Here is a 23,473-nt window from a genome sequence, read left to right on the forward strand (position 1 = left end):
AGGAAAAACCACTTTTATAGACATATTTTTAAACAAGTTTTTATACTGAGCTATCCTGCTACCTTTCTCGTATAATTATTTAATTTTCCCCGCGTTTTTATTCTAAATTTATTAAACTTTAAAAGCACGGAAACGCTTAGCTTTAAATCCCATTATACCATTTCTATTTTACTAATAAACGTGTTGTAAGCTGTGATTAGTTATACAGTGTGTTGTCACTTACAATCAATGTTGAAACTGTATATGAGTGAAGAGGCATTACAATTTTACACAAACATAGCTTGTCTATATGGCATTTTACCCTCATTCAACCCCGCCCTTATCCCGGAGAAGGCCCTTTCCCGCTAGTGGGATGATAAAGTGTTAAATTAATCGAAATTTATGTTTTTTTTTTAAATAACTACATTGAGAGCTCTTGAAGAGATGCAATGGCCAGCGTGGTGGACTCAAGGACTAAGTCTTCCGTCATTACGGGAGGAGACCCTTGCCTAGCAGTAGTGTGATAGCGTTAAAATGATAGATTTCATGCTTTTTGTTTCACAACTACGTTTAGGAGTTTTGTTGTTTGTTTGTCGTATGGTTAGTGGTCAACCTATTGTCAAAGTTGTTCAAGCCGCCCGAGAGACCTTTGACGTGGCTTAACGACTGTTATCTTAGTAGACAACAACCGGGACCGACTTTTAACGTGCCCTCCGAAGCACGGAGACGCCCAGTTCAAATACCACTATGCGGTCACCCATCTATGGAATGACCGCGCCAATGGTTGCTTAACCCACAGATCGTTTACTGACCGGTGAGCGCAACTGGCTTTTTTATACCCATTACTGACCCACTGCTGGGTCTCTTGAACGAGAGTTAAGCTTTGATTCCACCACGCAGTCCAAGTGCGGGTTTGCATGCTCCCAAGAAATGTGTTAAACCATTTTTTTAGATATGCCTAACTCATTACAAAAAATTTCGACGATTTCGAAGATAATCTGTATTTTGAAGAAACATTTTCAGTATTATATCGGGTGAAGTTGAATGACCGATCGTCCCATAAATCTTAGTTAGTACTTCACAAATTTTGTATCACTAGATAATTCGGTCATTCAAATTTACCCGGCATTTATAAAAGTTATTTTTGTTAGCTGATGACCAACCCGCACTTGGCCAGCATGGTGGACTCAAAGCCTAATCCCTCCCTCATTACGATAGGACACCCTTGCCCAGCAATCGGACATTAATGGGTTACATTTATTACGATGACCAAAATAAATTGTTGATCACGAAAATGTGATTCTATTTGATTTGTGACTTATTATTATTCGATTTTATCGCATTCCCGAGTTCTGGGGAATTCCCGGGAAATGGGACTTGAGAAGCACGTGAATAAAAACTACGCCTGTAATATCTGAAGGTTTAGGCAGAGGTGAATGACATCCACGTTTCGCCATTTACTACCTACTTAATAAAAAAATAGCCGTAATTATGCGCACATAAGCATGGTATGCAATAAAACATCATTAGAACAAAATATACTAACTGGTTTAAAATATTTGTAACCATTAAGGAAAAACCCACTTTTGAGAACATGTTTTAAAACTAGACTTTTACACTGTATTTTCCTGCTTATCTTTCTCGTAAATATCTTTTCCCAACGGTTATTAAACTTACCTTCTTATTCATAAACACACTATAAACCTATTTTAGTTAAAAATCTACTACCGTCTTCTCTTTTTCATTTCGCCAAAGAGTGAAAGTAACAAAACTCTTCATAAGCCTTTCATAACTTCATATATTTTTATGCATAAGAGGGTTATTGTATAAGTTATTCAGGCTTCAAAATTAACTTGCTACTAATATTTATCGAATAACAAAACCGACTCGACTCACTTGTTCGGCTTGTGCCAATCGGGTTCATCTACACATATTCGGTTTTGCCGCCCGGCTAGATTAATGATAAATGCAGAACCTAATAATAATAATGTGTTTTTGTTTTTTAAAAGATAACTCCCGCACAAAGAATTGCTCTCGTGTCGCGGGGACTTTTGCAAACATACAAACAACGGACACAAAGCACAACCAGACCCGAAACAATTATTTGTGGATAATAATTGTTCCGTGTGGGAATCGAACCCACGACCACCCGACGCAATGGTATCGGCCTGATATAATAGCAAGATTAGCTTTCAAAAGCAAGAAGACATAATGCCTTACTGAAATCAAGGAAAGAATACACATAAATTGAGGGCATGCAAAGTCCCCAACCCGCACTTGGCCAGCGTGGTGAACTCAACGTCTAACCTCTCCCTAGTTCGGGAGGAGACCTTTGCCCAGCAGTGAGACAGTAATGGGTATAAAAAAATACTCTATCAAATTGAATCCTAATCTGTTTAGCCGTTTTGACGTTGTAACAAACAAACAATTTGATTATAATATTTATATCACGGATTAATTCTTGTATGAGACCGGGTCGCATTTATTCTGCATTTTATAAACATATACCTGGCAGTTACAACGTGTTTGAAATGAAGATTTTATGTTTATTATATTTTATACTTAGTTTAAGTATAATAGTTGCAGTGAAAAGTGCTCGACAAGGTTCGTATTTTTAATTCGATAACTTATAAGTAAAAAATCGTAAAATAATTTGACCACAAGTAAGTGTTTTAGAAAGCATAAACTTTTAACAAATATATAATCTACTAGCTTTTCGGTAAAGCTGTTGCTCGTGAGAAGAAACGGCAAGAAACCCACGGCTTGCTATTTTTAATAGACCATATTTCATGTAAAATTACTTGTATATGTATGCCCAGACCTAAGAGGTGTTCGAATTTATGTTTATTAATATTCCTTTTGATAAACTAACCGGTACTTATTCAGAAATGACTTGTTCTTCTTCTTATCGTATGGTATAGTAGTTCAAGCCGCCCGAGAGGCCTTTGACGTGGCTTAACCACTGTTATCTTAATTGTCAACAACCGTGTCCGACTTTTTACGTGCCCTCCGAAACACGGAGACGCCCAGTTCAAATACCACTGCGCGGTCACCCATCTATCGAATGATCGCGCCAACATTTGCTTAAGACACGGATCGTTTACCGACCGGTGAGTGCAACTGGCTATGGACAATTAATGTTATTGTTTTGTATATTTTAGGACGGCGTGGTAACGCAAGAGGATCTGGTCATGGCGCCTTGCCTGCTTCCAGACTGATCCACTTATACTCCAAGAGAACGGACCTCAGGCAACTAGGATAACCACATGATGGCCTCCTGGCCGGTATTCGGCTACGGCGGCCAGTTTCATTGAAACCAGCCAACTGTGCAGGACTTTGTTTATAGATATAAAAAAGATACCAATTTCTGTCCCACTGCTATGCAAGGGTCTCCTCCCGTAATAAGGGAGGGGTTAGGCCTTGAGTATAGAGTCTAGAGATATAAGAACCATATTATCTTATAAAATATAGTTGTAATATTATACTTGAACTGCACGTTTGGCGCAGTGATTAACGTGGTCACCTCGCTGCAATAACCGTAGCGCCGCGTGTTCCAATCACACCCGGGACTAATATTTGTGTGATGACCACAAGTATCTGTTCTGAGCCTGCTTGTTAATGTATCTATACAAGTATGTATGACCAGATGTATGGATTCGAATGAAGCAAAGTCAATTTGTTATTTGTCTCTGGTCTCTGCCTACCTCTATGGGAATAAGGCGTAATTTTATGTATGTATTTATATAATACTCAATCTTTGACAGGACATTTTAAAATGGCCTTAGGACTAAATTACTAATTATTAATTGCATCATAATAACATAAGTAGCGCAAATAGGCTCTAACCATAATGCGGTAATTATACATAAAAGTTTGTAAGTAGGTAATTACAAATAAAGTGTTTTACATTCATTGTGTATATTTTGTTTATACTAAAGAAAACCCAAGTAATTGTGTTGAAATATGCCTATTATGAATGTGGTTTATTACAAATAATAAATAATCTCTTCAGCTGCAGCGACCATTTTAATTGAAACCAACCACTAATGACTTTCGAAATTATGTGTATATTAGAAATGATGATCACTTGCTCTAACGGTGAAGAAAAACGTCGTGGCCTCATGGCAACCTGTGGATCGGTGACCACAATATGCATGTCGAGATCCTCAGTGTTCAGAAGGCACGTTCAATAGTGGGTAGTCATTTTCAAAAATCTTTGACAGTCGTTACCAGTAGTCAAAAGCTTGAACGTCTGACAACCAGTCTTACCGAAGGATATCGTGTTACGTCCCAGGTAACTGTGTTGTGGAGGTCAGATAGGCAGTCGCTCCATGTAAAATACTGGTATTCAGCTGCATCCGGTGAGACTGGAAGCCGACTCCAACATAATTGGAAGAAAGGCTAGACTGATAAATATGAATCATGAGTATTGACGCATTATGAATTGAAAAACAGTGTATTACATTTTATTATGTTTCCTTAAAACATCGTCACAATTAAATAACGACTCGAGCAACAAACACTTGTACAATTATTTGTATGTTTGTTAAAGTGCAAACAAAATTTCAAAAGCAATTTTCTTTCAACCTAGTGTCAAAGTTGTATAAGATGTTACTCGGACATTTCTTAAAATGTGTTGATTTCCGAAATTATGTTTAACTAGTATCTGCCGCGATATTGCGCGTGAAAGGATTTCGACAAATAAAAAGTATCCTATGTGTTAATATAGGTTATAAACTATTTGTGTATCAAATTTAATTAAAGTCTATGCAGTAGTTTTGTCGTGAAAGAGTAACATACATATATCAGTGTTCACAAACTTTAGCATTTATAATATTAGTAGGATTAGTGTCTGACCGCAACTTTGCTCGTTTGAAAAGTTTTCTTTTAGTAAAAAGTATCCTATGTGCTAAAACTTACCAGTTTTTAAGTAAAAGGAGTAACGAATAAAAAAACAATCGCATTTATAATATTAATTGCTATATTCTAGTGTTCAAGTTATTCAAGTCATTTGACCTTAATTTCAACATTTTAGTTAAAAATGAAGTTTTTATTACTATTGTTAATTTTATTTGTGGCTGTCTTAGCTAGACGAAGGCATCAGAATGAACGGGCAGGAGTGAGAGCTATGAACTCCAATTGGATGGAAGAGAAATGTAAGTATTTTGGTTATTATCTTATAGCGGTCGCCCTATGATCGAAATTTGACCATAATAAATAAAAAAATCTTTTTATTATTTATTATGAAATAATTCTTTTTATTTTAATTAAAATTTAACCCATTAATGTCCCACTGCTGGGCAAGGGTCTCCTCCCGTAACGAGGGAGGGGTTAGGCCTTTAATCCAGCACGCTGGCCAATTGCAGCTTGGGGACTTTGTATGCCTTCACAACTGTTAATAACTCTCAGGCATGCAAGGTTGTATCACGATGTTTTCCTTCACCGTTGGAACAAGTTATATTAAGTTTATTTCTAATACACACATAACTTGGAAAAGTCATTGGAGTTTTGCCTCGTGTTCGACCCTGCAACCACTTATGTGGGAGGTACCATACTACTAAGCCCTTACAGAAGGAGACAATTGCCCAGTAGTGGGAAATTAGTGGGTTGAATTAAATCTTTTCATAACAAACAGCAGGAATTTAGCAGAATCTTCTTATAACAGAAAATAATTACTAATAATTATTTATCTCTTATTTTCCAGTAAGATCCCGCGCTCGGAATACCCAAACATCTTTACCGACGGGCACGCTACCCTCCAAGCGACTGAGACAGCTCCACTCGTGGCCAGAGCGCAAGACACGAGACAGACGCCGGCACAGACCACAACACAGACCACAACATAGACCACAACACAGACAAGGAAGACCACGCATCGGATAATAAACATTTATAACATTTTATTATTAGTTTTTTTTGGTTCAATACTACAAAGGCAATTTAATATGGTCACCCATCCAATGACTAACCTTGGCAAGCGTCGCTTAACCTGAGGGTACGATCCGCGAGGCTGTTAGTCGACTTTCATTCTCACCGGATGCAGCTGAATACCAGTATTTTACATAGAACGACTGCATATTGGACCTCCACAACACAGTTACCTGGGTTATAACACGATACTTCTTCGGTAAGACAGATATGGTCACCCATCCAATGACCAACCTTGGCAAGCGTCGCTTAACCTGGCTTAATCCGCGCGGCCGTTGATACCTAGCCTGGAGGACCTCTAAATATAATGATATATATAAACTTACTTGTCACTATTGGGAGCAGCTAACAGCTCAGTAGCTCTGGTAATGAAGACCTGCACCAGGGAGCCAAGGTTGCCGGTCTGAGGGTTGTTCTGTAAAAACTTCTGCAGCAAGGACTCTGTGCTCGCGTCGAACATCAGCTGCTCTTCACTGCAATGGAAAATAATTCATTGTTATTATACAAACTAAGTTTATTCAGGAGATACGACAATGACCTCCTCCGTGGCCCAGTGGTTAAGGTCGCCACGCCATCACTGCGTCGGAAGATCGTAGATTCGAGTCCCACACGGAACAATTATATAATTAGTGCGTTTTTTGTTATTTATCATTTTCATTACTTTGTTAACTTTTTTAACACTTTTCATGTGGGCATGGTCCCCTACCCGCACTTGGCCAGCGTGGTGGACTCAATGCCTTACCTATCCTTGCTAAGAGACCTTTAGTCAGTATTGGGACAAACATGGTTAAAAAAAAGAATTTGTCTTTGGGTACAGTCCTACTGTCCATGAAAATTCTTCTATGCTATATGGTATAGCGCATTTACGAACTTATGGCCTTGAAGCTTATGGACATATAAGAACTTATTTATAATAACAAATATTATAAAAACAACATTTGTGATTTGTTAACACTTTTCACAATCATAGAAAGATACAACATTAGTTAACACCAATCAATCAAGATTATTATCTTTAACATGTATTTTTAAGTAATAGATAAAATAGTATTGACTTATTCTTATATCAGGTGGAAAGCGTTAGTCACAGCTTTTAGTATCCTTTAAAGAATCTAAGAAGAAATCTATTTATACCAATATTCTGTGGCTGTCTCTATTTATTAGGCTAATTTTTAAACCAATATGTTTGTCTGTTAACAGCAAACTGATAGATCAATATGGCAGAGATAGTACAAGACATGGAGCAAAATATATGTGGCACTTTCTTTTTAAATAATAATCATTTTAGCATCTTGGAGGTTTGTACATAAACAAAACTACACCAAAAAGATTGTCAAAACCTAACAGAACTATGACTGACCCAGGTATCGAAACCCAGGACCTGATCTGCTGTCTCATTCATCATACATGACAATAGAACACATATTTGATGTACGTATACTGTTGTCGCAGACTGATTTGGCAACCAAGTTAAAATACAATATACATGCAAAGCTAAAGTCTAAAAGTTATGAAGACTAGATATTATATACTTACGAGCTTTGTGGAGGGTTAATATTGAATGCCAGAAGCTGGTTCCAGAAGGGATCATTGGGACAGATGACTTCAGCTGAACAAAACCTCGCCAGCAGCTCATTGGAAGACAACTCCGAGTATTTACTCACTGCTACACCCATTGTGACCTGAAAGTTATAAGAAAAATCTATTTAGTTTTTCATTTTATCATATAGCTAGTGGTAAACCTAGTGTCAAAGTTGTTCAAACAGCCCAAAATGTCTTTGACATGGCTAAACTACTGTTAGCTTAGTTGACAACAGCCAGAACCGACTTGTTATGTGCCCTCTAAGCCCCAGCTCGATAACCACTAAGCAGTCACCCATCCCTAGAAATAACGCTCCAATGGTTGCTTCACCCACAGATAGTTTACCGATTGGTGAGCAATAATTTGTAATAAACTTAACATTATTTTAAGTTTTAACTGAAAGTTTTGTGGCATACATTATGCTCTTTTTCCAAAAATATAGCATTGCATCTATTATTACAGGTCCACTCTTATAAGCCATAGCATGATTGTATAAAGCTATTAACCAGGAAAGTTATAGGCACTTAACTTATTCAGTAGTGAAATTAGGCAACAACATTATTATAAATTTTCTTATTAGTATTTAGTAGAATTTTCACTAAATAATAAATTTCAAAATAATAAATTTTCTTTATAACATGTTTGCTACACTGGCCAGTGAAAGTATTTTATTGAAATACATAACAAAAGACTATTGCAATGGAGAAATTGTGAAACACTACTCTGCTATTGAGAATATTTCAACAATGATTGGAAAACGTAACACTATGCTTGACTAACAAATTAAGCCTGAAACTATGAAATCAGTAGTAGAACAAACTTTATATTTATTTTTATTTCTGTTAGCCTGTATTGTCCCACTGATGGGTAAAGGCCTCCCCCATTTTCTTCCAGTTCTCCCCATCTCCTGCTATGCGTGTCCAATTAATATTAAAGACATATAACTTATAACTTTATAATAAAAAAAAATAATATTTTTTAAGCATGGAGAGGGTTAAAGATTCAAGTTCATAAGAAACAACATTTTTTTTAAAACAAGCCATCAGAGACTGTATTAGGAGATATAAAAAAACATAGGGTGATTTTTTAGGTGTGGTGCTGCTAGTATTATTGGTATTTAATAAATATAATGTGAAGTTTACGATAACAATGAACATTACACATTATATGTGGGTTCAATGACTTTAAGATTGTTAAATTTTGAGTATACTGCACAAAATTTGTACATATTATTATTACTACAGTGCTAGAATAGCACTTTTATGTAAAATGAATATCTCTCTACTGACTTATAGGCATCAAAACCTTTGTCTTCAATCTAAAACAACATAATGTTTATCTTTTCAAACAATATGTTATGCAATTACTATGTTTTCAGTCGATTATTCAGTTGTTTCGTTCGACACACAAATATACAATTTATCTCTAATTAATTTGCCCTTTATCCATCGATAAATAACAATTGAAATAATATATTTTATTGGACGTTGACAGATCACATTATTCGAGTATTTTAATCGGAAAAAGACTAAAATCTAGCTAATATTCAGACGTAATAATGAAATTGAATATTCTATAGCCTTTTAAAATCAATTAAAACACAATCAAATTAACGGTAAACGATAAACATCCATCAACAATCGTTATAAAAATGCGAAGGCAAGTATGTCGTTTTTTGTCACACAAATATAAGAATTTTACATCGTAAATACTTCGTTACGATTAAAAATAACAAAGATAATATTCTTACCTGTTATTTATTGAGATGATATAATAAATATAACATTAAAACTGCGATTTAATCATTAATTTAAACCGCAATTTGTTTTTAGCCACGAAATCATTGCCGACTTGTCAAAAATCTGACGTTTAGACGATGACAATTTAAAAAATGTATGCGTTCAGTAATCCAATACTTTTAAGAGTACCTAAGTAAGATTAACGCAAGGTAAGCACTGATAAAATAAACCTACGCTTCCTAAAAAAACCTACGTATCTTGTTTTAATTAGTAATAATGTTCATATAGTTAATTAATTACTTTACTATAAAATGCATAACTATAGCTATCAAAAATCAAACGTATCAAACCATCAATCGATCGATAACTTCCCCAGGCCCCGGCTAAACGCTCTGTGGTCTTAACAGTTCGCACTTTATTTCATACATTCTTTTGTGGTTTCATTCATTCTTTTCGCGTTATTGTTTGACTGCGGCGAATAGCCGAGATTTTGCCGACTCGTGAATCTTGTTTACTCAAAAAACGTGCTAATTTCCCATTTAATGAATATGGAGCCGGACAAATATAAAGTAGAGATCTTGCACTATCTCAACCCACACTTGATATGGGTGCTTGTAGGGAAACATGGGACGGAAAATCCTATACAATTCGAGCAAGTTGGAATCTATGGGATTATGCCTCTAAAAATTCGTTTCGATGTGATGGCTGAGGCTTATGTGGTTAGGTGCGAAGAATGGCAGAAAGCGGTCATGTCGAAGATGAAATCAATACTGCGGGACGCTACCGAAGTGTGGTTTTCAACAACTTACTTGGACAGAACGTGAGTATAAAATGTTCTATTTTACCGCGAAATTGTTAGAATAAAACTGCGCGTATATACTTGTCGACTTTTTGGCTTTAAATAAGTTAAAATAATTACTATTAAAGCTCAATATAATAATAATTTTCGTTAAAATTAAAGCTGCGCGTTATAACACACGGTTCGTTGTTCGTCGTATTTGAGGCGTCCAATTCTCAAATATTTGGTTTCAGGTCATCGCTGTTCGATAACAACATTCATAAATACGGAGATATAACTTTGACTACGAAAGACGGCTCCACCGTCAGCATGTTGAAAGAACTCCTCAAAATGGACTTTGTAGAAGAAAACATACAATACTTCCATCAAAATCAATGCACAAAACTTGATTTTGTTACTTCAGTGGCGGTCATGAATGCTATCAACCGTCACTTGAAACCAAAGCAAAACAGACAACAACTACAAGAGATCTTAGACAGCCAAACAACGGTTTACCGAAGAATGGTTGAATTGAACGAGATTGATCCAAGAAATCTTGAAGTCGGTGCTCGAGGGAACTATCAACAGATGATAGATAAGCAGATTGAGGACTTGAACGCATGTAAAGACCTCGACGAGGTGTCAGCTGGCAGAGCGACTAATATACGGTCCTTCACGGGAGCACGGAAAAAGAATCTTGAAATTATGAGATCTATGTCGAGGGCATCTTCAGTAATGGACAATGCTTCTAGTTCTAAATATGATTCGGGCAGCAGTGCTACGCTGGCAGTCACTCCCACTGAGACGGAAACATTGTCTACTGCAGAGGATAAAAAATCTAGAAGGGCCAGGAGGAATCGGCCAGGCAAAGGTAGTTACATCAATTTTATATCTTCTTTTGTAGTTTTCTCTACCCGCACTAGGTCATGATGGTGGACTCGAGGGTCCTGTCATTCTGAGAGGAGACCTTGCAGCGGGAATGTAAAAGGTTAAATTTATACATTTGTTATTTCAAAATTTCAGAACGGCCTGTGGATTTTTTTTTATTGATTCAGATGTTGCGTTTGTTTCACTTGACTTAGCAGTGTCTTACAGTTGTATTTGGACATACAATTTTATTTGGCAAATAATAACTGAGTGTATATTTAAAAAAATATATGCTCACTTGTTATTAAAGATTAAATCCTTCTCTATTTTGACATATTTGCAATATTCACAAATAACAAATGTAGTTTTTTTCTTTTTTCCCCCCATGCTTTTTCCATGGGGGTTTGCGGTCTATTCCACTATGGGGAGTCCTGTTCCAAAAGTGGGTGGAGAACCTTGCTCCTAACTTAAAGAGAATGTGTTTAAAAAAAAGTATTGAAATATTAGCTTGCAAGAACTTAGTGTATTTTTAATATCTGGTGCAATATATGTTTTTTTTAGTTTGGTTTGTTCATAATATCTTCTATGAATTGTAAATATTTTATGTACTTAAATAAAAAAATGCCTTCAAGGATATTAATATTACAAATGCGAAATTGTCTGCGAATTATCCTACTAATATAAATGCGAAAGTTTGTGATAATAGATGTAAGTGGTTTTTACTCTCTCACATGGAAGCTGCTTAATGGATTTTCACATAATGTTATTACCTGTAATCTAAACTAATCTATATTATAAAGCTGAAGAGCTTGTTTGTTTGTTTGAACGCGTTAATCTCAGGAACTACTGTTTCGATTTGAAAAATTTTTTTAGTGTTAAGTAGATAGCTTATTTATTGAGGCTATAGTCTATATATCATCACGCTACGACCAATAGGAGTGGAGTAGCAACGAGAAATGTTACAAAAACGGGGAAAATTATGACGCATTCTCTCTTATGTGACGCAAGCGAAGTTGCGCGGGTCAGCTAGTTACTTATAGGATGATTGATTCGATTGTTTATAGATTGTTCTAGAAACACGCCCTCTATCACATGGGACTAACATTGTTAAAAGCGAAACGCGCATAGCAGATCGACTGCAAGTTCCGATCTGCTAACTTACTCCTGACAATCGAATTGATTCCAATCGCGTCGGATTCGAGCTTGTGTCAAAATCTTACTGCTAAATTTTGGACAGAAAATATTTAGACTATAATAACTGAATTAGTTGCATTTAAGAAACAGCGTTTAATCATGCGTTCGTTTGGTATTTAAGAGTGTAATTTGATATAAGATTCGACATGATTGGAATCTAATTAGATTACCAGGAGTAAGCCAGCAGTCATTCTTAAATGCTTCTAGGTCATATACCACCTTCGTTTGGGCTTCCCGCGTCTGCGATGACCCAGTTAGTATTTAAAATATGACAAAGATAATTTTATCTGTTTCAGACTTAAAAGAGAAAAAGCTCATAGGTTTCGGACCTGCAGGCATGAGCATATCCTATCTACCAGTGAGAGAAATAGATGCAGATATGAACCCATTCATGGCACTGAAACAAGCAAGTGCAACCGAACCGGAATGTAAACCCAACGATGACATGCTTGCCAATGATGATTCAGAAGTGAATGCAACGATTACCAACTTGAAGGACTTGAAACTGAAGTCCGTTAAACAGGCTCATTTAGCCAGTGATGTGCAAGATGAGAAGCAGTCAATCAAGAATATCCCAGCAGAAGATGACAACAAGCCGAAACTAAGTGCCTTGCAGAGAAGAAGGAAATTGATCGAAGACAGAATGGCAAGGTCCATGAACAGCTCATCGGCTACGGAGACAGACAGCATTGTGAACCAAGGTGACGATACAGATTCTGAATGTTTAACAGACATTTTACCTAAATTAGAAATAATTGAACCCAAAAAACAGGTCAAAGAGCCTGAACATGTAAAACAAAGAAGGAAAATTAACGTTAATCCATTCAAAAATTTAGATGTTAGTCAGTCGGTGTTCGTTGAAAAGTTGGTCAAACCGACTATTATGGTTCATTCGAAGAACGATTGTCGTATACATCCAGTGAGCAGTGTAGGAGACAATCCATTCGGTCCGGAAATTCATTTGAAACTACGTGACATGTCAGTTAGAACGCCGATGAGACCGCAGACAGTGTCTTGGCCAGTTATTCTCCGAGGCCATAGTTTGTTCCTAGTCGGTCCGAGTGGCAGTGGAAAGACTCTAGGCTATCTCCCAGCGGTTTGCCGTACAGTAAGTGATTATAAAAAATCTAACACTGAACTCTCAGTTACTCGTTTATCTTGTATCATCGTTTGTGGTACAGCAAAATCTGTCCACCACACGGAAGAATTATGTAGGATGTTCTTACACCAGGTTGTTATATTTGCGTGCCACGCGGGCATGACTGACTTGACTTTGACTACTAGTATCTTGAACGGCTTGGACATTCTAATTTGTACTCCTAAAGTCCTAGTTCGTCTGATAAGAGATGATTTGGGTCTTGAAATACGTAATCTACAAATGTTTGTAGTAGACGATTGTGAAAGAGTAGCTGATGTATACGCGAATGAGCTGAAATTTTGTCTTCTGAAAATCAAGGAGATGCTTAAAAGCCGAGTTAATAAAGAAATGAAAGTCCAGTACATAGTCGCGTCGAGGATTTGGTGTAGTTTGATGTCGTCTTTAGCGAGGAAAGCACCTGATTCCGTGATTTGTATTAGTGCGTTTCAAGAGTGCGTATTGTATTCAGAAGTCGATACATCTGTGGAGTTTCTTAGTAAAGATAAAAAAATCGCTGCGGTTGTTAAGTTTTTGTCTGAAATAGATAAGTCTAAAAAGACGGTGATCGCGTGTCGCAACGATGAAGAAGTCCATTTACTTGAAAGCAATTTGTCCAGTTTGAACTATATTGTATTCGCGTGTGATAACACCATGACTCTAAACGATTTATACAAAATTGATCTAGCTCTGGCAGAGTTCAAAGAACCAGTTCTAGGCCCTATTATAGTATGCTGTGATTCGAATCTCGACCATTTGAACTTAACCGATGTTCACTATTTAATTCATTACTCTCTGCCGGATTTATTCTCGAAATTTTGCAAAAGATTCTCTGTACTTATCGACAATTATCCATCCATATTTAAGACCGAAAAATCAGATATACGTATAAAAATTTTCATTGAAAACGGTAATGTTGAACAGTTGCCTAAAATTCTTCACTTTATAAACAGATGCTCGGATAATATACCCCCAGCTTTGAACGAGATTAGCTCGGCTGTCATGCTTAAGAAAGATATGTGTAAAGCCAGGAATTTCGTAGCGTTATGCGACATTCTGTTATCACTAGGAGAGTGTCCCGACGTATGGAACTGCAAAGATAGGCATGCTTTGTTCGAAAAGTATGATAAACCAAAGAACTGGATACCGAAACAGGGCGAAGTCACTTTCAAAATACTACATTACCATTCCGCCGTTCATTATTCCGCTCGCTTAACATCCTGTAAGACCAAAAGTGGTTTTAAAAAATTCCCACAAGCGTACAGCATGCTTACTTTCAAACTAAGTATGTATTACAGTAAAGAATTTAATCGTAAATTGCACGGTGTCGCGAGACCGGGAGACATTTGCGCGGTCGCTTTGAAACAGAACCTGTACGCGAGGTGTCAGGTCGTTAAAATAATATCTGTGAATGAAGATAAGTACCCAACCGTCATGTTAATTAACTTATTAGACGAAGAAAAGTACGAAATGGCGAGAGACACGTGTCTCTACTTTTTGCCGGATGAGTTAAAGAATATTGAGACTCATGTTGTGAGAGTTATTTTGTCTAATATTATGCCCGAAGATAAGGATATAACGTACTCGAATTTAGCTGAAAACCAGCTTAAAACGATCACGGAGAAAAACGACGAACTTTTCATGAGAGGTCAAGTTAAAATGGTTATAAAAAACTGTATTTTCGTCGACACTCTCGAAGCGTGTCAGCGTTTATCTTCCTTAGACGAAGTCGTGGTTAAAAGTAACTTTAAAAACGAGCTGTTGGCAGGTTATGCGATTGAAAATCCGGACCATTTAACTAAGTTACGTGAACTAGGTAAGAATTTAGAATTTATGAAGGAGTTAGACGTAGAAGATGAGCAGGTAATTGTGCCTAAACCGATGAAATCGCGGCCTACAGGTACTTGGGCGTATTTAGAATACGATAAAGATATCCCCGTGTATTATTTGTTTGCCATGAGCCCGACTCAATTCTTTATACAGCTTGCTCAATTTAAAGAGTGTTTGAGAACCTTACTAAATAAAATTAAAATGTATGTTTCGGATAGCCCCGAGTCTGCTACAGAGCTAGCAATAGGAGATTTAGTCCTAGCCGAGTTCCCCGACGATGCCGAATACGAAAGAGCTAGAATTGACAATATTATTGATGATAGCAAAGTGGATTGTTTCTTCCTAGATTTGGGAGATTGGAGGGTAGTAGCGATTGATAAAATATTGACAATCCCTGAGAATATTGTTACTCTGTTACCTTTCCAAGCGATTGAATGTAGACTGACGGGTATAAAATGTGATGAGGATAATTGCAAGGAAGCTACTGAGTGGTTTATTGATCAGTTTTACGATGATTCTGATAATTTAAAGTATATGTATGCTAAGAGGTTTACGACAGAAAAGGCTGTATTTACAGGTGGTAGTAAGTATGGTGTGGGTTTGATGGATTGTTACGATAAGAATGATGTGTACATCAATCAATTGATGATTGACGCTGGATTGGCCGAGATCAATGATGAGACTGAATTTTTAGATGATATGAATGCTCGTATGGATTTCAATTCAGAAGTAGATACTAAGAATGTTAAGAAAGAAGCAGTTTTAGAAAACTCAGAATCGGAATATTCTTATAACGATTTCATAGATGACCGTTCGATGACTCCTAGCGCGGTAAGTGCTCAAAATGCCAAAAAGTCATTTTTCTCTTCGGTATTTACTAAAAACAAGGAAACAATCGACACGAGCGGGACTGTACCTGCGTCTCTTTCTAGTATCATGACATCTAATGGAAGTATAGATATAGATACTGATTTCACGCCTACATCATCTAACCAAATCGCACTCAAAGGTGATACGGAACCAATTTCTGGGCATATAAAGACGGGTGGCAAATTATTGAGGTCAGTGGACTTAGTCGGTGATGATGACGAAGATGATGACAAATGGGACCTGGTCAATTTTGATGGTAGTCTGCTAGGAATGGTCAAAAATGCCAATATTACTGGCAATCTAGCTCAAAATGTACCTGGTACATCTAAAATGGATGAAAACACAGGCTCGAAAGACGAAATTCAAACTAAACCTGAAACTTCAGTTAAAACTGAAAATGAACAAAAAATTAAAGTTTCTCAAACTAAAGATGTTACAGACAAACCAATAGGTAATCCTAAAATGATTAAAAAGAAACATGTTATCAAAAGCGATGAATACAAAAATGTAACTTCTCAGACGGCTATAAAGAAATTAAAAAATGTTCTGTCTTATATAAAATCTTATGATGATGAACAAGCTTCGTCTTCTGAGGAATCTGAGTTACCTGCTAAACAAGCACTTTCACCCACTGAACAACGTCTAACATCTACTGCTGAACCAGTTTCACCCGCTAAGGAACCTTTAACGTCTAACGATGAGCCTGTTTCACCCAGTAAAAAATCTCTTCAATCCACTGATAAACCTAAAGAACATATTTTAGCTTCAGATGAACCCATTTCATCCTCTAACCAGCCTGGTTCGCCCACTAAGGAAACTGTTTCACCCGCTAAAGACCATCTTATAGCTTCAGATGAACTAGTTTCCTCCACTAACCTACCACTTTCACCTACTGATGGCTCTGTTTCACCCGCTAAAGAACCCCTTTCATCAACTGATAAACCGGTTTCACCTATTTCATCCACTAAGCAGCTTGGTTCACCCTCTAACGAACCTCTAACACCCGCTAAACAAAGTCTTTCACCCACTAAACAAGCTCTTTCATTCACTGATGAACACATTTCATTAGCTAAACAGCCTGGTTCACCCACCAATGAATCTGTTTCACGCAGTAAACAAGCTCTTTCATCCACTGATGAACCTATTTCATCCCCTAAACAGGCCTTTTCACCCACTAAACGACGTCTTTCATCCACTGATAAACCTGCTACACCGACTTCAAAAGACAAAAGTAATTATTCCACCAAATTGAATACACCCAAACACAAAAATAATCAACCATCAAACAATTCGATCAATGAGATTGAATCTCGACCGACAACATTTAATTTTGACATTTCTGAATCTAAAACTACGAAATCTAGTTCAAAATCTGATACACCTAAAACTGACAGTGGCCAATTTATAAAAACTGATACGGAACAAGAGAAATATGACTTCAACAATGATGAACCTAAAACGATTGAGTCTTCTAAATGTGGAACGGAAAGAGAATCGGCCGTTCTATCTCCGTCTTCCGATATTAATTACAAAAAACCGACTTTACTATGGCGGCAGGACAAGAATAATGTCTATGTTAAAATAAAACTGACTTCAAATGATTACGACCTTATTGTAGAGGAAAAAAATATTAAATTTTACGCAGACGAAAACGGTGACGAATATGCATTTGATTTTGAACTTTACGCCCCCGTTGATGAGAGAAAATGCACGCATTATTATACAAAGAATTATGTTAAAGTCGATTTAAAGAAGATTAAAAGCAGGTTTTGGTTTTCATTGAACAAAGGACATAGTAAAAAATGGATAGCTAACGACAGTTCGGACGATGAAAGCGAAGAAAACATGAAACAAATAAAAATAACTGAAGTAAAACAAGATACTGATAATCAAACTATAAATACTGAAAAACAAGATTTTGAAAAACAAAGTCCTGGTAGTCCAAATTCTGAAATGATTCCCGAAAAACAAAGAACTGAAAAACAAACTTCCGAAATTAAAAATGATGAAAAGCAAGTTGAAAAACAAAGTCCTGAAATTCTAAATATCGAAAAAAAACCTGAAAAACAAACGTCTAAAGTGGTCAAACAAAATGTTTCAGACAATTCTTTTGATTCCCAAGATAAGGGTCTTCGTAAACCTAAAATAGTTTGGCGCGAAGTAAAATCAGGTGTTGTAGCAAAAATACTGATAATTACTGAAAATTACGACTTAGTTATTAAAGAAAAACATATGAAATTCTCTTGCAATGCGAACGATACTGAATATGGGTTTGAAATCGAACTTTACGGGGTTGTAAACGTGAACAAATGTAGTCACACGAATAAAGGACAGTATGTCCAAGTGAATCTTACAAAAGTGCTGAACAAAAGATGGTTAAATTTGAGTAAAAGTTTAGTTAAATGGATAGTCTACGATGTGGACGATATTGATGCATCGTCGGAGGAAGATAATTTGGATATAAGTACGGCAGATTTAAAGAATAATATAAAAGCTCGCGTAGATTTGAACAGCGATAGTGATGTCGATTTTCATGATGATGTCAATTTTAGGATGAGATATTAAGTTAATTTTAACCGACTTGTAAACGGAGGAGGTTCTCAATTCGTCTTTATTTTAAAATGTGATCCCATAATTTTAATTGGCTCGTATTTTCTTTGCTTTGCTTCTCATCTTTAAGTTAATATATTAGGTTTTGCCCGCGAATCCGTTTGCGTGAACTATATTTGCCTTTAAGGCTTACGAACCGCAAGGATCCCATTACTGAGGGATTATCGAGATAAAAACTATTCTATGTCCTTTCTCGAGTTTTAACTGTCTATAAACAAGATGTCATCCAAATCGGTTGAGTAGTTCAGGCGTAGAATAGAGACAGACAAGCAGATTTACTTTGGCATTTATAATATTGTGTGTGCATAAGTCAGGTAAAATAAATATGTCAAAAGGGCTTCATTTTTCATTTTATTTTGACATTTCTCTATGCCAGGTGCGCGGAAAATGTCACACGTACCTCGCTAGGCGGCGCCGCTAGCTCGAGAGGGTAAGAGAATGACAAATAATACGAAAAAATCATCAAATTTCAGTTTTTTTTGGTTTCGCTTTTCATTTTTTGGTTTTTTTTTTTGGGTTGGTTGTCTTTTTCTTTCGTATTGCTTTGATAGTAGATTTAGAAAGAGATGCATAGATGTTTAGAAGGTAAGGCTTTTTTAATTATATAAGTTGGTGTGATATATACTCAATTATGTACTGCTGTAACTTTGTGGGTACTTCGAAAAGTACCCTACAAATGTTTTAGCTAGATTTTTTTCTAAATGTTTCCTAAAACATTGGACCTAAGATGACTTGTATTTTATAAACATATACGTAGGTACTTTATATACTTAAAAATTCAAATTTTGAAAGTATTAAAAAAGAGTATTACTTAATTTATTGTTAAGACTAAGTACATAAACGAATCGGTTGGTACAAGATGCCATAAGAATACGTAATATTCCTTTTAAAATCGTATTTTTAAATAAAAAAAAAATAAGTTCAAACGGGTGCAGAACATTTTGGTAGTTTTTCAAAAAAACTTACATTTCTATATTTCTATAATGGGTGCTAAATCCATATCTTTTTATATTTATTAACTACCCGGCCGAATGCAGAAATATCAATCTACTTGTAGCGTTAGACTATTTGTAGGGACACATATCTTCGATAATATTATAATGCAACGACCGTGGTTATGGTCTATGCAATTCGATCGAAACGTTGGGTAAACAAATAAGGTATCTTAAACCTTTAATTTTCAATCGCTTTTAAGACCCGTTGCATTATAATATTATGTGTACAAGTCGCGAGAGTTTAAAATCTTAGATAGGCAGCGATTTTAGTCTTCAAGCGTCATACCCATATAGAGGAGCCCGTGGCTTTGTTCAAACAACAGCCGCGCGGGTTAAGCTACGCTTGCCAAGGTTGAACATGGAGCGACTGCTTATCTGACCTCCACAACACAGTTACCTGGGTTATAACACGATACCCTTCGGTAAGGCTGGTTGTCGCTTGAACACTAAAATCGTTGAGTATCGAAGACTTGCGTAGCTTTTTGTACGAAGGGTCTTTATCATGTTGTTTATGCCACTTTGACAGATGACAAATATACTCTTGAACAGCACTTCAAATTGATGTTTCTGCAATCCCTCTGGTAAATTGAGTCCTCCTTAATATCAAATTATACGAATTACATACATAATAAGATTATTTTTTATATTTCTATACTCCCAACTGTTTTACTAATAAACATTGTGTAAGCCTTCATTAGTTATGGTATTGTTCAATCAATTTTGAAACTGAATATGAGTGAAAAATAAAACACTATATAACTAACTAGCCGTCCGCCCCGCCTTCAAACGGGTGGACATTTCTTTTCTTGCTATTAAAATAGCTTAAATTAATCAGAGATTATGTAGCATTCAAATAGTGAAAGAATTTTTAAAATCGGTCTAATATTTTTTTAGCCACGCATGATTACAAACATACAAATCTTTCCTTTTTGTAATATTAGTATAGATAAGAGCTTACACGACGTTTATAAGTATGATAGTACTACTGAAATCTCTTATCTATATACATCTTGGCCGAATACCCTAACGATACTCAGATTTAAGTTACACCTCGTATAGTCGCACAACTTAGCAGAGAACAACTCATGCAGCGAACGGTTGCCTGCTTGCTACGGCAAGGGTCTCCTTCTGAACGAGGGAGGGTTTGAGTCCACCACGCTGACCAAGTGCGGGTTAGGGACTTTGCATACCCTTAACAACTGTTCTAAAGAACTCTCAGGTACGCAAGGTGACATCACGAAGTTTTTTTTTACCTTTGAAACAAGTGATTGCTATTTCTATTATAACGTACACGGAATTATTAATTATACTAAAGAAATAGTGCATGGCATGGCTCTCTACTAAGTTGTGAAACTATAGCTTTTGAGTTTCACTTCAAATTGAGTGTAGTTTGAAACTTTGGCTGACTATTCTTAAGTCATTTTAGTTTTTAAGTCCCACCGTGAATAATTACTTACCTCTTGAAGAATAAAGTCTGACTTATTTTTTTATTCTTAGTTATACAAAAAGCAGCTTATTTTAATATAATTATTAATAGGGTACTTGACTGGGTTAAAGAAATATTATTAAACTTGTACTCGTAAAAGGTTCATCAAAAATGCTTACGCTATGTATATTTTAATGTTGAAATTACTGACTGAAAAATTATATTAGGCACTCATTAGATCCCGTCGAAAATACGAAACTGTGACGTCACTATGTCGTATTTCTAAACTAAAATGTGAAACTGACATTTCATAAAGAGTAGTTGATTTGACTGGTAGTCAATTACCCTATTGTAGTCAAGTCCCACTGCTGGGTAACGAACTCCTTCCGTAAAGAAGGGTAAAATAGTCGTTTATAAATAAGGTAGAAATAAGGACTATATAACCAATGTCTATCAAATAAGGTATCTAATACTTAACTGTAAGAAAACTGACTTTTCTTTAATATTAAGTTGATGGCCAAAGTATTGATTTAAATCAAAAAAGGTTAATTTTAAGCCAAATTATTGAACTGTAAGGATAATAGCATGTGGTGTTTTTGGGTCTCTGCCTAACCCAATGGGAAAAAAGTGTGATTTTATGTATGTTTTGAAACTTTTTGTGATAATTTTGGAGGTTTAAAAATCTCATTTATTATTAAATATGCTTAAAAAGTGCCATTTAACAAAGTACAGACCAGAAACAACTATTTGTGGATCGCACATAATAATATGTTAATTAATTATTTCATAATATGCTCAAAGTCAGTTGCGTACACCGGTCAGTTATCGATCAGTGAGTTAAGCAACCTTTAGTGCGGATGTTTTATAGATGGGTGACCGCATATTGGTATTTGAGCTTCAGAGGGTACGGAAAATATCGGTCCCGATTGTAGTCTACTAAGATAACAGTCATTAAGTCATGTCAAATAAAGGCCTTTCGGGCTTGAACAACTTTGACACTAGGTTGACCACTAACCTACTGTCAAAGTCTGGTTGCGCTCACCAGTCGGTTAACGACGATTAGGTTAAGTTTGACATTCCATAATACATTTGTAATCTCTCTTATATTAATATACGGGCCATTACAATAGACCGAACTACGTCATAATAGAATCATAGGAAGTTTTGAGCTTTCGCGTTGCACGTTTATTATATGATAGAGTAAGGGAATAAATGGGAACAAGGATTTCGCCTGACGTTTCGGCGCAGGTTACACTGGCCGTGGTCGCAGACTGACTGTTAGTAAGAATCGTAGGAATGTGACAATGTGACGCGAGATGACGTAGGTCGCACGTTTGTAATCGCCCGGGAACACACCGCTAGGGGGTGTTATTATATCTAATAAGTAATACTGTCTTCAGTCATGACGTACCTAGTCATATTCGGGTTTTTTTATATATTAAGTTAAAAAAGCATTTATATTACGTACATTTTTTTGAAAATTTTGTATGTTTTTGAAAATGGCAGGATATTATTATATATTATAGTGTTTTTTTATAATTAGTAACCCACTGCTGGGCGTGGGGTTTTCGCCAAATATGTTAGTTTTACTCTGAAAGAGTTTAGGCTTACTTTTGGAATTAAAACATGGTTGCTAAAAAGTCGCATAAATGCGACGTAAAAATGTTTTTTTGAATTACTTTTAATAATACTGTGGTATTAGGATATGTTTGCCAAATGTTAAATAAGTGAATTCAAAATTTGCAGTAAATTCAAAATTTAAAAGTGTTTTTATTTTGTTAAAGAAAATATATGGCATGATTTTTGTATGTTTTCTTAAGCACGGCAACTGCTATTTTAAATTAAGGTAAATGTATACTACAAAGACAGATTAAAAATTTAGGACGCCGTAGAAAGACATACACAGATCATATAGGCGATGTCTTAAATAAAGGTCCTGTATGACAACATGTATGTATGTGAATGAGGCAAGGGAAGTTTGTAAGGATCGTACCAAGTGACGTTCTTTGGTCTCCGCCTACCACTTTTTGGAAAAGGCGTGATTTTATGTATGTGTAATATCTTAATACATGCATGCATAATATGTACATATGCATGGAAATTACCCGAAGCCGGGGTTAACTACTTCTTAAAAATAAACTTATATATAAGTTTTGAGGGATAATATAAATTATTCAAATTGTTTCATTCCAAAGTGTTGCCGTGTTAAGAATGGTATATTACTTTAAGTATTTGTTTTTTTATCTTTATAAACTAGTTTGTAAGTGTACTCAGCCAAATAAATATACTTTTTGTGACGTATACAATATGTTTATTTTATTTAATGCTAACCTACCCTTGATCCTTTTTAACCATTCTTTGTTTTATAGCAAACTAGAGGAGCTCGTGGCTTTGTGAAAAACAGCCACGCGGATCGATCTCTGAGGTAAAGCTACGCTTGCCGCGGTTGCTCTGTGGATGGGTGACCATCTTATACAAATCAAGTTCCTTCGTGTTTCGGAAGGCACGTTAAATTGCGTGGAGAAAAGTGTAAAAGTGGG

At 36.0% G+C, this 23,473-nt stretch overlaps 2 protein-coding genes across 2 annotated transcripts in view; one reads left to right on the forward strand and one right to left on the reverse strand.

Moving 5' to 3' along the window:
* The window catches only part of LOC142984684 (dymeclin), a 30,101-nt gene extending 20,737 nt beyond the window's left edge, over positions 1 to 9,364 (reverse strand). Inside the window, exons 1-3 of the mRNA XM_076132443.1 lie at positions 9,240 to 9,364; positions 7,444 to 7,589; positions 6,234 to 6,380 (exon numbers count right to left, since the gene is read on the reverse strand). Of these exons, the coding sequence (XP_075988558.1) occupies positions 6,234 to 6,380; positions 7,444 to 7,583 (287 nt within the window). The 5' untranslated portion in view covers positions 7,584 to 7,589; positions 9,240 to 9,364. The remainder of the gene's footprint in view (positions 1 to 6,233; positions 6,381 to 7,443; positions 7,590 to 9,239) is intronic.
* A 237-nt stretch (positions 9,365 to 9,601) lies between these two features.
* On the forward strand, positions 9,602 to 23,247 carry LOC142984683 (putative ATP-dependent RNA helicase TDRD12). Its single transcript, XM_076132442.1, has 3 exons — positions 9,602 to 10,048; positions 10,261 to 10,877; positions 12,364 to 23,247. Exons 1-3 carry the CDS (start codon positions 9,771 to 9,773, stop codon positions 18,465 to 18,467), a joined length of 6,999 nt encoding a protein of 2,332 aa, XP_075988557.1. The 5' UTR covers positions 9,602 to 9,770; the 3' UTR covers positions 18,468 to 23,247.
* The last annotated feature ends 226 nt before the right edge of the window (positions 23,248 to 23,473 follow it).

Source organism: Anticarsia gemmatalis, chromosome 27 (genome assembly GCF_050436995.1).
Source record: "Anticarsia gemmatalis isolate Benzon Research Colony breed Stoneville strain chromosome 27, ilAntGemm2 primary, whole genome shotgun sequence".
NCBI classification, from domain to species: domain Eukaryota; kingdom Metazoa; phylum Arthropoda; class Insecta; order Lepidoptera; family Erebidae; genus Anticarsia; species Anticarsia gemmatalis.

Coding starts and splice junctions, on each gene's coding strand:
- LOC142984683 (XM_076132442.1), top strand. CDS start 9,771: ATGAATATGGAGCCGGACAAATATAAAGTAGAGATCTTGCACTATCTC. Junction 10,049..10,260: donor ACAACTTACTTGGACAGAAC/GTGAGTATAAAA, acceptor ATTTGGTTTCAG/GTCATCGCTGTTCGATAACA. Junction 10,878..12,363: donor GAGGAATCGGCCAGGCAAAG/GTAGTTACATCA, acceptor TATCTGTTTCAG/ACTTAAAAGAGAAAAAGCTC.